The sequence below is a fragment of the Bemisia tabaci genome, chromosome 3 (genome assembly GCF_918797505.1).
Source record: "Bemisia tabaci chromosome 3, PGI_BMITA_v3".
NCBI classification, from domain to species: Eukaryota; Metazoa; Arthropoda; class Insecta; order Hemiptera; family Aleyrodidae; genus Bemisia; species Bemisia tabaci.
The window spans coordinates 26391446-26408042 of record NC_092795.1 but is presented as its reverse complement, the minus strand read 5'-3'; the positions used below and the strand labels follow the sequence as shown (position 1 = coordinate 26408042).

Here is a 16597-nt window from a genome sequence, read left to right as displayed (position 1 = left end):
TCGTTGCCGGAGTGCCCCCGCGGGCCTCGACAGCAATGATGAAAGAGAGGTTGAAACAATGGACTCAATCTGTCAAGTTGGATTCGACGGAGAATAAGAATTAGGAGGAAAGCGGTTGAAAAGATTATATTTTACAGAAGCTAAGATTGCGTGGTTGAAATGAAGCGGATTAAATTTTACAACTAGGAAATACCATTACATGCTCAATGTAGAAACAGCACATGTGACATTAGTTTTCCTGTTCAGATACGAGGTTTTATGTATGAGCTTTTTCAATTTTACGACGTGATTATCACTCATTTTTGGTACATGGACGATTAACATAAATGGTTCATCAATAGGGTGTGATATCTTGGCTATAGTTCTCATAAGAAAAAATTGTAGGTAATGGTTCTTGGCTAGAAATGAGAAAACACCCCCCCCCCTCCCTCCCCCCAAAAAAGTACAGTCAAAATTAAATTTTCTAGTCTAGTTGGAATAACCACAAAATTAAATGAGGGATGTTAATTTTTCCCTACTTTTCGTCTTTACAGAATATATTCTGTGGAAATTATCATAAAACTGTCATCCAATCCGGACCTACCTCTATATGATTGATAGTTACGATTCAAAACCAAGTTGTCTCCCTAACAATTCAGGCATATAGTGTGAGATCCGACAGCGACGCAGTAATCGTAACGAGAGAGACGTGCGGGTTGCGGGGCCGCGGTTGCAGGCGCAAGATGCGAGGCGCGAGAATTTAAATGCGCTCAACTCCCGATTGCGAGCTCTAATTACGCTCCGATTCCTTCCCATTCAGCCCGCTATTAATTCCGCTCTCTTTCGGTCCGACGGGGAGGGGGAGGAGAGGGAGGCGAGAGGTGGTGCGGAGGGGTTGGGATCTTTATCCGATCGCACGCCCAGGCCGGGCACCCACCTGCTACGTGAGATGCCTCTCAATTCAATCGGGCCCGATGGCCAGCAACCGTCCGGGGTAGCTCTGCCGAGTTGAGGGAAAACGACGTATGAACATCCAAATGTCGCCAAAGCTCTCCGATATAATGTTCATTTTTGAGAGGAAGATAAGGTAAATACGAATTCTGCAGTGCTTAGGAAGAAAGCCGTATGAACCTTTAGGCATTGCCAAATTTCCTCTGATAAAACATAAATTTTCTCGTAAACTGATGAATGTTTTCCTTCCAATTTTTCAGATCATTTTGTTAGCAATTTCACCTGAATTTCCTGAAAGTTTCCTGGAAAAATATTCATAACTTTTCACCAAAATAAGCATTTTATCGAGGGAAATTTGGCACTTACAGATATCTTATGAAATTTGCTACATTCTGATTCCTATGATCAATATTTTTGAAAAAAAAACAGAGAAAAATATTTCCTTTTTATTTGCAACAAAAACGTTTTGCGCCCCTTTACTTCTTCCCTGAAAATATGCAGATAATGAATAATTCATTGGGTGTTCTTTTTTGTTCCAGGCTATTCAAATTCCTTGTCGTCGATGACAAAATCATCTTTAGATCCACACAATCATCTAAGGCAAACGGGTGAGCATCTTTCAAAATCTATTCCTCTTAAAAAGTTGTCGATTCTGACAACCTTTTTGGGTCAAATAATGAAATGTGATCGAATTAACTCATGATCAGGTATTACAATGCCCCCAAAGTTTTGTTTCTTAGCATGAAGTAAGTCACAAAGTTAATGTAGTTTTCTAATCCTTATTTCGTTGAAGCTCATAAATATTATCAGTTATCCGTTCACTCAAGTTTATAGATTCTTCGGGAAGAAAGTTTAAAACCTTTGAACTACACTCGTGCGCATCCTCCATTGCTACGCGTAAATTGAGGTACTTTGGGTTGGGTTGTTCAGAAAAACCCCGAGCCATATTTCAATAGGAAAAGGAGAATCAAGATGCCCAAACCCTTTTTTTCACTAATTGTAAATGCCATCATGTCAATTATTTTTTACGGACTTCAAATATGGGCAGATGGAATTAAATTTAAAGAAAAATGTTAAAACTATCAGAATGACATTAAGACTTTAAAGTTGTCACTCTGCAGCGGGTATCGGGGACATGTTCTGATTATGCTTGGATCTTAATCACGGCATCCCCCCCCCCCTGAATGATGTTGAGGAGAGGAGTAAGACTACTGGAATAAATAGAGATAAGGGAGAGATTAGACAAAGATATTTAGAAAATGGCTACAATGAAACCTACTGGAGAGATGACGAGAGAGGTGGACAAGAGACAGTAATCGGTAGTAACTTTTTTGATGGATGAAACAGGGGGACATGGGGTCCCAGTATAATTGACACAGTTCCTGACAGGGCACGGCTGTTTTGGATATATCTAATAATCAGAATTAGAAGACTATCAGGATGTTTTATGTGCGGCGCGGAGAGGGATCGATCCAGATCATGATTCTTCGCAGCGATTTTTCCGTTCGGAAACGATGATACGGTACAGGCGGCTAGTGAACCGCGAAATCAAAAGAGGACAGTTATTAAGGTCATGTTGGGAAACAAAAGAATTGGAACATGGTATATGTATATAGGTTAGTTTTAGAAAAAACTAGAAATAAGGAACAAATCAATAGGATGCACAACCCCCACACAAACCGAAGTAGTAGCCACGGCTGGGGTTCCGGTTCTCTTAGAAAAATAGTTAAATATATACTGTAAGTAACTTCATTTCAGATTAATTGAAGAGTATTGTTAATGTTCTGATTTTGAGTACCATTTTTAATAATCTGTGTTAATAAACTATTTTCGCTATGAATAAAAAAAAAAAAAAAAAAAAAAAAAAAAAAAAAAACCCTTTTTTTCAACAAGAAAAAATTAGCAGTCCCTATATTCATTGTTTAAAGACTATGGCGTAGATTTCATCGTAAAATTATTTTTGTTTGTTTCAGGGTACTCGAATACGTTAAGTTCGATGACCAAATCATCATTAGACCCACATAGTCATTTAAGGCAACCTGGTAAGTTACAAAGAATTTGACAAAATAATTATTTAAACAATTCTCAAGCGGTGACTCGCAAACCGAGTTATGTGATTGCCGACTACTCCGTCGATATGCAATAAATTGCGGTCTTACGCCGCGCGCCGTCGATATGCAAGCGAATAAAAATGGGATGCGTCCTTTAATCAGCAACAACCAACCTAAAGTAACAAACATCAGAAACCAGCATTAAAAGGGAAAGTAATTTAAAACACTGATCTGCTTGTAAACACAGGCTTGAGCATAATCCTCGGCGTAAGAAACATCCGATAACGAAGAGAAGTTGCCGATTTCGGGCGAAGCGTCCACAAAAGCGCGACGAACAAAACGAATTGAATCACGATTAAGTCAGATAATTCAGCGGGCGGAGGCGGCGAACGTATGATCGAGGACAGTAATGGATCTAAAATGTAAAATAAATAGGGCTAATAACGAGGATTATGAGCGTCGGGGTGGGAGGGCGCTGGAGGGTGACTGGATTGAGGGGGAGGGGGTGGCTGTTAATGAGCTGAGGCAAGAAAATTAAGATTTCAGCGGGGTGTGGCGCGACCAATCGGCCCCTCTAATGACCTGACGCATCGTCGCCGAACCTCTGTTTACCGATCGGAGGGCAAAGGGGAGGGGAGGGGTCCCAATATATTTAATGAATAAACAAATCGACCGAACGTCTTGGATTTCCAGTAACATGCCTCTGTCCTTCCTATCTAAGTTCTTTGCCTTGAATCCCTTTTAAGTTAAAGTTTAATCTACGCCAGGGACCAGGGGGGTTATTTCGAGAAGGGAGGGGAACTCAGTTCGCCCCCTCCCCCGTGCATTTTATCGTTCAACTTTCAAGGGGCAATTTTTTCGGATTTATTAAATTTCAGGAGATTTTTGGAGTTTTGGCTCCAAATAAAGTATGCCTCTGCTGGACAACTCTTACACTCCAGGTATTAATTTGAATATGATTTTCGTTTCTGATTGTTTATGTTCGCTTTGGAGAGGAGGGATCTTCTATAACCTAAAGAGAAGATCTGAAGAAGATTTGGACGGTTTTAACGGGAGCAGACGTTGTCTAATTTACTCTCGTGGTATATATTTTTAATTGAAAATCACGCGACATCCAGACTTGATTTTGTGAGAATATCTTACCTCTTGCTCGATCTATAATATAAAATCATCTGAGTAGCGCGTAACGCATAACGCATCAGGCTTGAAACGTTTCTGAGGGTTGGATCGAAAAGCGGTCAGGAGGCGTAGTCCCTTGCTTTTTGTTCGATCTCGAAGAAATTCACAGAAAGTTCCAAAGAATTATTTTGCTAACTGTCCCAGTTAAATACATACAATGAAACCCGAAAAGAAACGGCAATATGAAATCAGGCTTATTTTAGTTGAATTCGAAACTAACCAGACTTTCGAATTTTCAAAAATTCGCTTCGTCGCAGAAAAACGATTTTTTTTTGTTTTGTTTATTGCTATAGATCAATGTATAATGTCACTACTACCACACTAAATTTGGGTATCTATTGACTTATTGCTAACACCAGGGCCGGATTAACGGGGTGGCCACATGGGCCGCGGCCCATGGCGGCAACTCTAAGGTTCGGCAAGAATTTGCGATTTTTTAAAGTGAAGGTATAAAAAAAAAATCTACAAAATCTCTAATTTTCTGAGAGTATAGTAATTTCTACTTTTGTCGTCTCTTAATAATACAAGAGACAGCACCTTCAATAAGTCGAGTTAAAAGAGAAACCAAACACGCAATTTAGCCTGGAACGGCGCGACTTAGAGAGAAATGATAACGAGGACTTGAGATGAAAAGGAGAAGCCCTCGGCGCGGCGATCGGCATGTAACACATATTAGCGCTTACAAAACTGCACGAATACTTCGCGCATTGCATCAAACACAGTGCGTTCAGCAGCGGTCGGCTTGAAACGCATAGCGCCTCCAAGACTGTCGGAATACTTCACGCATTGCGTTTAACACGGTGCGGTCTGCGTGGCGCGGCGGTGGAAGTTAAAATCATTGATCCACATTTATGTTTGTTCTTTCAGAATTTTTCCGCTCATTTCTTATGAATGGAAGGTCTTGTCCTCACAGAGATAGGTTTACGGAACTTAACTTTCGCGCAAAGTTCCGTGAACTTTTGCTAGTGGTGTTGACAGGACTTTCCCAAAATATGTGTTCAACACGAGTAAATGCTTCTTATGCACCCCTCTCCCGCTGACATGTTTATTTGACGATTTTTATCGAGTTTCAAAACGAATGAGAAGGGGGCGGCAAAATACAGGCGGCTCATGGGCGGCAAGTAGGTAACATCCGGCCATGGCTAACACTAGATTAAAGTTATAATAATGAGGAAAACATATGATAAGTATTTCTACTTCTTATTGAAATTATCGGTATGTAATACCGTAATTATTGTTTTGAAATACGATTTTTAGAATCTTAACTGCAAACTTTAATTTTTGAAAAAAGGAAAAAGACAAAAGTACAGAGACAAAGTCTCTAAGTCAGTCAATCGCAGGTATCTAACAAGACAATAAGACAAGAACCAACAGGTAGATAAAAAGTTCCATACGAAAAGTGAAACGAAAGTACCAATGATGACGAAAGAAGAATGAAGAATGAAGTACGAAAGTTCCTATACGAAAGTTCCAATGATGTTCTCCGAATCTCAGTGTCCAAAAAAAAGAAGAAAAAAAAATTGAGGTCAAGCACCGCGAATCAATCGCATCTGGCTCTTTCCCTGCCCGGCAGACTCCTCATCCCTCGAATGTAACTGCTTCATCAGCCGGGGGAGCAAACCTTATTTGTTAGCAATCAAAACCGTTGGAAATAAAATTTACCCGCCACCGCCCTCTCTGCCGTCCCTCACCCTTCATCACCACGATTCTAATCGGAACATCGGCTCTGAGCCTTAACTGTCAACAAAGTTGCCGGCGTTCCGGCCTGCCTGTCGGACGGTGACGTCACAGTTCCTCCAGAGTATCTTTTACCTCTTAGGTAAATATCCTTTAGATGGGCTTAATCTTTAAGATTCGAAACCTCCTCTAAAAAGATGCCTTTGTCGTATTTTGTTCGAAACAATAAATTGTTTCTGTTTTTTTTTCTTGTTTCTTTTGCGTGATTCTGAACAACCAATGAGAAAGCGAATTTCAATTCAAGGTTAGAAAACAGCGTTGTCTTGGGGAACAACATAGAAACGACTTGCCTCTGAGCACGTTGCAGTTGTTGAACAACAATGTTGCTGTAGGGGCACCCAAATTTTGCGCGCGAAAATAAGCCCCGCCCCCACAACGCAAAACAACTCCGAACAAAATGCGATTGTTGCTTGCTTTTTCCCAACATGTTGCGAGTGTTGCCTCCGAACAAAATACGACTTATCCAACTTATGAGGACAGAACAAAACATGGTTATGATGCGGTAGTATCACTGTGCGGTTACACATGCCGCCCATTGCCCCTCTTTCATCCCTCTTCTCCGACCCAGCAAACATCAAACGAAAGTTAAGTAAGTTGGCCGAGATCCTCGTTGATCCGTAAATTTGTTAAGTTGATGACTTCCCTCAGTGGCTCTCCCCCATGTTCAGCTTTCGGCAACTTTTTCCAACAGCCTCCTCCCTCCTTATCTCACTCTGAAAACCATTGCAAGGCGATCAGTGTGAGAGAATGCCATCTCCAAGTTTCAGCCAAAAAATGAGCAGATGAAAATATAATTTATTAATGCTTGTATTATTAATGTAACTTCTTTAAATTTTACGATCAGAGTTTCACATAATAGATTAATACCTTAGGTACTGTCTTATTTCGACACTGTACTTTTGAAACTGTTAACTTCAAATTGCCATAATGTAGTTTAGGTTTGATATTTTTACTTTTTTTTTGTCTCGAAATGATTGAACAGTTGGACGTATTTATGGTAAAAGGAACTATAACTGCATAGTTGCATGTGACATACTTCCTTTTAGCATAAAAACGTCCAGTTTACTCTCTGTTCTGTATGGTATTAATTACTCTCTTTCCGCTTTTGAGGATTATGGTCTCTTTCCGAAGGTCTCTTTGCCGTGAACGGTCACATCGTTGCCCGGCTGACAAAAGGGCGTAACTACACACTGAGATGAGCCCGGGAAAAGCATTGAATTTTATGGACGACAGGGTTCATCGTAGAGTGTAGCTACGACTTTTTGTTAGGGAGGCGACTACATATCGATGATGGAGTTGCAAAATCTCATATCTCTTGCTGTGTTTCGAAAGTTCCGCTCCTACTGTATTTCAGCATGTTTCAGCATGTATGAGAGCCAACCAACGGTATTGCCTGAAATTTTCACTGAATATTTATCACACAGAACAGAAAACTCAGAGAATTTTGAAGAAATAATGAGTGTTTTTCCATTTAAAAAAATAAATTATTACGGTAAGTGTGGAACGTTGCAAACTGAGATACGCGTTCCTGCAGTTTTGTTATCGCTATGAAGGCTGAAAATTTAAGCTTGATGGGTGTCAATAGGTTTGCCTAGATTGTGCAACCGATTCTCTCATCCATAATTTGTTACATAAAAAGCCAATAGAGCAGAGACATCTATATAGGCGCTTTCACGGCGAAAAACAACAATTATGATCTTAGTAACCTTGGTATTAAACGCCACATCATCTCGGTGGTTTTAGGGCGTCTCCACAACCTGTTGGTGCCCTGCCGTGGAACGGAAAAACGTCATTTAAACATTCAGACGTTGCAAAATCTTTGCTGATAAAAACCAAATTTTTGGGGGGAATTCTCGCACATTTTTCTCAGACTTTTTCATAAATGTTATCCACAGTTTAATCCAAACTTTGCGACAAAAAAAATTCAAGGACAAATTTTCATAGCGTTCCCCAAAAATAAATATCTTATCGAGGGAATTTGTCAGCATTCGAATGTCCTTACAACGTTTTTCCTGCACATGGCACTGCCGTGAAAAAGACCGCTTGCGGTCCCGCGGGCGTGCCGTAGCTGTGACGCGGGTGACAAAACAGGACGAATCGGTGGAATCCCTGAGGGACGATCGATGCTTGGCTAAGGGCGGGGCGGAGGGAGGAGTAGGGGAGGGATGCGCGAGCAATTACCGACCTTAATGATGCGTTAATAGCGGGTCGCCATCCCCTCCCGCCAGGGCCTGCCCCGGGGCCGGGGTTAAGGCCTTTTGTCACTCGATCCCAATATTCTGCTCCCAGATTCTAATTCCACCTGTTGGAGTCCCTTCGGATCTCGTGCCTCCGGGGATCTAATACCTAATCATCCCCTTCGCGACTTACATACTCCTTCTTTTGCGTAGGGAAAAGGGTGCTCGCATAGTGTTTTCCTTTTAAGTTTCACTCTCTATATTGGAAAAGGGTCTGAGATACCTTGTCGATAAAATGTAATTCGGGTAATCTGACTCGACCAATATGCGATACAGCAGGCGTGCGGAGAAGATGAAGGCGCTTGCATGCAACTAATCGAACTCAACGATCGTCCTCGTTGCATAGACAACAGATTGAAGGCGCACAGCAGCGGAACATATGCGCAAGGCGCATATGTTCATGCTCGATATTGTAAGGGCCGTATTCAAAATTGATCCTGAAGCAGATCTTTTCCCCCGAAGCCTACATAGTTACAATTCTGAGTAGGAGATCTGAGACGGGGGGGGGGGGGGGTGGGTCGCATATTTATATTCAAAAATAGGTTATTTGACTCAATAATACGGTATAAGTCTCCCGAGCGCATGGAAAAATTAAAAAAAAAATTAAATAATTTGTCCTTTTCTTTTTCTTCATAAGCCGATTGGAAGTTGTGGCACCTCGAAACGTACCGGTTTTTTCTCGAAGCTTTTTCCCCGTATTGAGTTGCCATTTATCGTGCATCTCACAATGCATAAATTGGACTTTTGCAAAAAGGATCTATGGGTTTAGATAGGATATATCAGATAAACTTTTTTGCGTAAATATATCCAACTGCTCTTCATTCTAGAGCGAATCCAATATACTGCCGTGCAAAGAAAGAACGCCGTATGAACATTCGAGAGTTGCCAAATTCCCTTCGATGGAATGTTTATTTTTGCGGAACGTTATACATAGTTTCCCTTTAAATTTTCAGGAATTTCAGGTTAAATTGCGCACAAAATTACTCGGAACATTGGAAGGAAAATTTTCACAAGTTTTCCAGGAAATTCGTGTTTTATCAAAGGAAATTTGGCGACGCCTGGAGGCTCATACGGCGTTTTTCCTTAGCACGGCAGTGTAGTGCTGTACTGCCTTGCTAAAGAAAAACGCCGTATGAGCCTTCAGGCGTTGCCAAATTTTCTCCAGCAAATCACTAATTCTTGAGAAAATTTTTAAATATTTTTCTACCTATTTCTCAGATGATTTTGTTTGTAATTTGATCTAAAACCTCTGAAAATTTCAAGGGAAAATGTTCATAATTTTCCTAAGTAATAAACATTTCATCGAAGGAAATTCGGCAACTCTCGAATGTTCATACGGCGTTCTTCCTTAGCACGGCAGTGTAGTGCTCAACGCAGCGCCTGAAGCTAGCGGCCGGCCACCCGCCATACTCACGTGCCGCGCCAGGTGCCCAGTGTCCAGTGGCGCGGCAGGAGCTCCCCTCATCCCCCCACGTTTGCCCCCTACCGCCTACCCCTATCCATCACCTCTCTTTATCCCGACACCGAGATTACAAGTTGCGAGCACGAAACTGGCGTGACCGGTAGCCGATGGCCGCCCTCTTGCCCGGCCACTCCACGCTCAGTTTCGTTCCCCTCCGCCCTCCTTCCTTCCTCACTTCCTTCCTTCCTTCCTTCCTTCCTTCCTTCCTTCCTGCCTTCCTGCCGTCCTTCCTCTCTCGTGTTATCTGCATTCCACGCAGGTCGATATTCGGCCCCCTGCTCCTCCCTCCTACTCGACCCCGTCAGCGGTCAATAAGCAACGCAATAAAAAGTGAGTCTTGGTCAAGCCGTGTTGCCGCGACCAAGTGGCGATGAATATGGCAATGGAAAATTAAGGATCTAGGCTCCGCCCCTCTTGTCAAAATAGATATAAACATTCAACCGGCATGCATGAAATCTACAAGAATTCTCAAAACGGAAAGCCCATACCAAATGATCAAAGGAGAGCTCTCAAAGTGGCGCTAATTCTTTAATTTTTTAGCCAGTTCTATAAATAATTCCTCGACAATTTTAAGGTTTGATCTACGATGTGCCACAGAAGTCCTGGGTACACGCTCAAATATTCATCAATTTCCGATCAAATGGTGACTGGTGCGCACCATCTACCATCAATTTTTTACGACCTGCAAAAATTTGATGGTAGATGATGGAACTTTGGGTCTCATCTGATTTCTATACAACCGTGCTTATTTCATGCTTATTTCAATCATCACGCTGTTTTTAATTAATTGTAGATAACAATTTGGATAACTCTCGGCCGCCATTTTTGTCATAATTTTGATCGGAAATTGACGGAAATTTGAGCGTGTATCCAGGCCTCAACACACAGGTCACTTTCAAAGATAGTCGAGCCAACGGCCAACGGTCAACAATGCCACAGATGAACCTTTTTCAGGGCTCTACTTTACTTGTGTGACAAGGGCAATCGCGGCATTATTGGGACGGAAGTAACAGTATCATTTGGTAAAGCTAAAAAAAATTAAAAAAGGACCCGTAATATTTCTCTTGGCTGGCTTAAGAGAAAAAGGCTCTACGTTGAAATACCTCTGTACATAGATAAACACAAGAAGCATCACATTGCGATATGTCATTCTTAACTACATTACAACCGCCAAAAATCATGAAGTTTTTGGCTTTAATTCGCGGTCACGATTCTCAATCTCGATTTGGCAACGTCTGACCGAAGTAAGGGATAGAAATAGATGGACATAGGATAGGAGTCGTTAGAGGCAGTGGTTAGGAAAGGGACTGCTGACACGCAACCAATGTTGCCCTCAAAATTGCTCATGGGCCTAAGATCGCGCGGGTTAAAACAGTTCAAAAAGCCAAAGTTGAGTACGTTTAGAGGACACGCTACACGCATCATTTGTGCTGCATACGATGGTCATTTGCTCTGCTTATGACACTTAAATTGTCTGGATGCGGTCCCCTTCGCTCCACTCGTATATGACAGCACTGCGGTGCTGCTAGAGGTGCTGCATGGAAGTATGAGGACACCATGGGTTTATCTAAGAAAGTGGGAAGTGAGATTTATTTCTCAAATAATTAAGATTTAGAGAACGAAGGGAGCGTGAATGAGTTGAGGATCTAGGCAATGAACCTAGATGTGTTGACTAGAGTCAAGATATGAATATTGGACTACATTTTGCAATATGGAACTATTATTCCTGTCTCACTGTCGGAAAAACTTACTTGTCATTCGTCTCCGAGTGCAGATAAAAGATTTTATGAATGAGTCAGAAATAGTACTTCCTTATTGCAAAATACGATCTTAAAATATTTTCTCTTTAAATTTTACGAGAAAAAGTAATCGCACTGGGAAGTCTGCATTGTAGGTATCGAAGGTGTAACTGCTAGATCAGTTGCGGTCTTTCTACGTTTCCGCCCATATTTTATTTTTTGAAAGGAGACCAAACTACCATAATGGCTTGAATTTTTCAAAGTGTATACTTTTTCTTCACGTATAGATAGAAAGTCACCGTGATTTTCCGGAAATGACATTGAGTAGTTTTCCATGTAGAAAATGAATTATGCACCCGTGTAAACCGAGTACCTACGTGTTTCTGCATTTTCGCCGTCGACATAAGCATTAATAATAATTGACATTCGATGAATGGCAAAATTACAAATGACGTCATTTGTAATTACATAATCTACAATCCGTTTGATCATAATGTGTTCAAAATATTTCCTCATATTTCATTCAGGAGTTGTTTCCCGAACTTCCCGTTGTGAGAATCGTTTTCTCCGTAAGATGTTGAAGAGAAAATATGTGACTGTTTCTAGTTCAGACTTTACCTCGTGAAATATTTTTCGAAGTTGTATGTAAGGTTTGCAGCTGAAAAATCTAATTTTTCCGCAAAAAGCATGTCATTGAATTTCTCTTCTTAAGTGGTAAAATTTTATTATCCTGTTGTTCCTAGCGATATCATTAAATGGGCTCTTAAATGGTTTTTTTTCATGATTTTTCAGATCCCTATCAGATGTTTGGACCAACTAGTAGCAGATTAGCGAGTTCAGGTAAGACCATTTTCGTTAAATAATGCCAATGTATCATGCAAACTTAATATGTATCATACTGATCACATAGAGAGTAACAACGACAGATGTATCTATTTTCCTTATTGACATCGGCGAGTGGCAATAAAAGTTTACCAAACATTTGTGCGCTTCCTAGCGAAGAATATAATCTCTTCAGTAGCAACACGGAAAAAATTGAATTGCTGATTGAACAATTCAATTGCTAAAAAAAGTGACTGCAATATTTCAACGTAGATTTCACAACACAAAAATGCTACTTTAACCACTCCCGTGGTTAAATTAGCTTACAATAGTGGTTAAAGTATCATTTTTGTGTTGTGAAACCTACGTTGAAATATAGCAGTCACTTTTTTTTTAGCACTTTAATTGTTAAATCAGCAATTTAATTTTTTCCGTGAATGAACTGCGCGATTTGGACCTAAGTTGGGCGTATGCTTAACATTTCTAACCCACACTGCCAATACTCAAGAGCGGAAGGGCACCTAGCTCATATCGTGGGAAAATTGAGTTATTAGTGTTGTCAGAGCTCTCTAATTACAGTCCAATGTGTGTAACGATTTTGGTCGCCCTATCCGCAGCGCCCTACCCGGGCACAAGGTCACAGAGCTCTGAAATTTTCGATTTACATTGGAATCAATGCAGGTTTCCTTCTTATCTAGACACGGTTGAAGCGGATTTAGGTATCTTTTTTGCACCGCGTTACTGATATATGCCCCTTTTTAAAAGAATTTATGAAACAGCACGAAAATGCCCAATCCTTTTGTGGCCTTTTTCTCAACAAGGCTGGTCAATCTCTAATTACTCAAATCTGCTCTCACCATCAGTTATGTTCATGAAAACTCATTTAAATGACTCAAGTTGATTTAAAAAAAAAACGGCGTCGATATAATCAGTGTCTCTGATCAGGAACTTGCGATCACCGACGCATGGTGAGGGGGTTGTGTGTTCGGGCGTGTGGAGCGTGCCCCCCCCCCCCCCCTCCACAATCACAGGTGATCACGAAACAGTAGACGCGTGCCGCGCGGCTGTACTCTCACGCCCTTGCCTCTAGCCTAACTCTTTGGGGTTGCAATTCTGGAGGAAAAACGCCGTATGAACCCTCAGACGTTGCCACATTTCCTTTAACAAAACAAGAATTTCCTGGTAAACATGTGAAGATTTGTGTTCCAATTTTTCAGTTAATTTCGTTCGTAATTTCACCTATTCCTGAAAATTTCAAGGAGAAATATTCATGACTCTCCTCAAAAATAAACATTTTATCGAAGGAAATTTGGCAACTCTCGGATGTTCATACAGCGTTCTTCCTTAGCACGGCAGCATTGCGCATTGCTCTCTGATTTTATTAGGCCCTTGTCCCTTTAGTATCATTGTTGACGGAACCCTTTGAGCAAATGGAAATAGCTTTAAGCAAATCAGTCATGGCTTCCCTGAGACATTTGAAAGGAAAAGAAGAAAAAAAGGAAACCTACGTGATGTCATATAGCTCGTGTGAAAAAAACGCAGTATGAACATTTAAATGTGTCAGATTTTCCCCCCCGAAAAATATTTATTTTTTATTAGAGTTACGAGCACTTTTTTGTGTTGAAATTTTGAGATATCCAGAAGATCAAATTTAATCAGGAATCAATTTTCCTGAAAATTTTAGGTACAGCAAATTCATAACACTTTGGTGTTAGAAGAGCTCTCCAGAAGAGCCAGAATGTATAGTTCCAAATTGCATAATGCAGTCCAAATTATGAATCAAGTTTTCTGAAAATTTTAGGTACAGCAAATTCATAACACTCTGGTTTTTAAACGCTATATAGACTCCGATGTCAGATATGCACCGTCTCTCACTCCATAAAAGTGCAAATGGCAGCGATTTAAACCTCATGATTCTTTAACTTCACATAAATACTCGAACATCACTCACGTCGAAATGTAAATAAGTTCCTTGTGCTTAACGCTATGCAAATACGACAACCACGTCGCAAATTGCAGATGCGTGAGAGAATGCCGTATGTCAACCCTACGGCGGAAAATAATTTCGGTTAACACACCGGAGAATGCTGCCGTGCCGAGGAAAAATGCCGTATGTGTGACCAGACGTCGCCAAAGTTCTGATAGTAAAACATCAAATTCCCTTGATGATTCACGGACACTTTCCTTTTAAATGTTTCTCAGAATTTTCATTGCCATTCGATATGAAGCGTCTGAAATTTTTGATTAAACTGTTCATGACTTTACGCTCGAAAAAAAAAAAAAAAAGAAAAAAAACATTTCGTCAAGATAATTTCGGCCAGAGTACCTGTATACGGGAGAGTATGTCCATCTCAATCCTTTATCTACAGAAAAAGTGTGCCGCTCTCTGATTGGTCGGCTATCATGGAGCAACAAAGTTGGCCAATGTAAACAAACCCCAGCCCCTCCGCTCCTAGTTTGGCCCAATGTAAACAAACAAGGTGGCGGAAAAGTTCTACAAAGTTCTAGGCGTGATTTTAGGTGTGATAGAAATTTTTTTATATCCAACTTCTGATTTGAATTCTGATCGAACTTCGACGAATATTTTTTCCAAAAATTAGGCTTTGAGTGTGATTATCATTCAATTCTCAGCCGATATTAAGTGTTCCTCTGGGTCGGGTTTGTTTACATTGATCCAACTTTCGGTTCTCCATGATAGCCTAAAATTGATGAACCAATCAGAGAGTAGCACAGAGATGGCAATACTCTCCTGTATACAGGTACTCTAGTTCCACCGACACCATTGCTTGGCAGCACCATCGCTTGGATACAACTAAACGTGCTTTAAGGATGTCTGTGCTACATATGCTAAAAATTGAAGGCGCACCGACTTTCTTCAGGTTCTTTCAATAGCAGCAACTCACAATTATCGCGCTATCTCGGTCATCGAAAACGGATTGACAAAAACATTGGTCCAAATTTGGAGCTCCATGATAGTCTAAAATTGATGAACCAATCGGAGAGCGGCACATAGGGATGGCAATACTCTCCCGTACTCAAAATTTCGGCAACCGTGGAATGTTCATATTCGGCGCTTTCCCTTTGCGATGGGAAATGCGGACCCATGTGCGGAGGACAAATCACGTGGGTAATTCAATTCACGTGTCCGAAAAGCGAGGTCGAGATCTGGACGATTACGGGTGCGTTGGAGCTGCAAGCGGAGCGAAGAGTAATTAAAAGACCATAGAGTAATTCACGCGATTATTATTTCAATTCCTCCAGGGACGGGGCCACACGACTGCGACGATCGCGTGCGAATCGGTGGCGAGTGGTGTCCACCCCCCTCCCTCCCCCCTCTCACCAACCCCGGGGGCCAGCATTAACCATAATTCACAGTCAACATACCGCCGAGCTCGGAATAAGTTAGGTTGTACAGGATGCTCTTCAACCCTCACAACTAGAGACAATCGAACTAAAATAATAATCAAATAATAAAATTAAGCAAATGATAAGATATATGATTTGAAAAAATTTAAACTTACTAAAAAAAGTAGTATTTACAAAACACGTAACTATAATTATTTATAAAACAACAGAAAAAGAGATAGTAATTACAGGAATAAAAGCCATAATGAAAATAATATCAATTATAACAAAAACTCTGTTTACAGTAAGTTCAGGGTAACTTAAAAACCGTATAATACTAGCTGCTAAAAGACCTATTAAAATTACGATCCATTAATAATATATTAATAGCTCCTGCAAGTAGGTACGAGTAGTGAAGTTAATAGTAAAACTGAATACTAAAAACTGGGATTGAATACTGCAGTGTTGTACCGAAGCAGAAGTGTGTGCAAAAATGAAGTTTTGAGCTATTGAACTACGTGTGAGGGGAACATTTTATCGAACGAATCCTCTGTTCTTCGTAATACTAGACAAGGTACAAATTTGAGCATCCTTATTTGTTTCCTGATTAAGACTGTCTCTTGTTGATATGATCAACAGCTCAATCAACATTTTCCAAAAAATGTCACTGAAAGTTTTCATGCCTTTCAACTTTTCTATGATCAATTATCGACGACAGAAAGATTTATTGTTTTCTAATTATGACTGTTTTCGTCAATATCATAATTTCCAACATCTCAAAACTGTTGAAAATAGGTATGACAAATAAGGCGTATACATAATGCATAAATTAAACATGCTTCTAGTGTCCTTTGTTTTGAACGTGTAACACGCAAACACCCTGTACTAGCACGTATGAGTGCGTGCTTGACTTCTATTTGGTATTTTCGGGTAGTTCCTGTTGTTTGACAGAGAGAGTAGTATTCTGACGCTGACACTAGCGCCACCACTCCGCTGCATTAATTGGACACAGATAACGAACGAGCCGTTTTTATGGAAATTTCCGGGTTCCACTTGATTCTGTCTGGTGACTTCAACCCTTTTTGTCTATTCACC

At 40.7% G+C, this 16597-nt stretch overlaps 1 protein-coding gene across 3 annotated transcripts in view; it reads left to right on the top strand.

The window, feature by feature from the left end:
- The window catches only part of Ets65A (DNA-binding protein D-ETS-3), a 124922-nt gene that overhangs the window by 90986 nt on the left and 17339 nt on the right, over window positions 1–16597 (top strand). For all 3 annotated transcript variants that reach the window (XM_019042502.2, XM_019042504.2, XM_019042503.2), the window contains 3 exons: window positions 1470–1538; window positions 2904–2972; window positions 12128–12175. In XM_019042502.2, the coding sequence (XP_018898047.2) occupies window positions 1470–1538; window positions 2904–2972; window positions 12128–12175 (186 nt within the window). The remainder of the gene's footprint in view (window positions 1–1469; window positions 1539–2903; window positions 2973–12127; window positions 12176–16597) is intronic.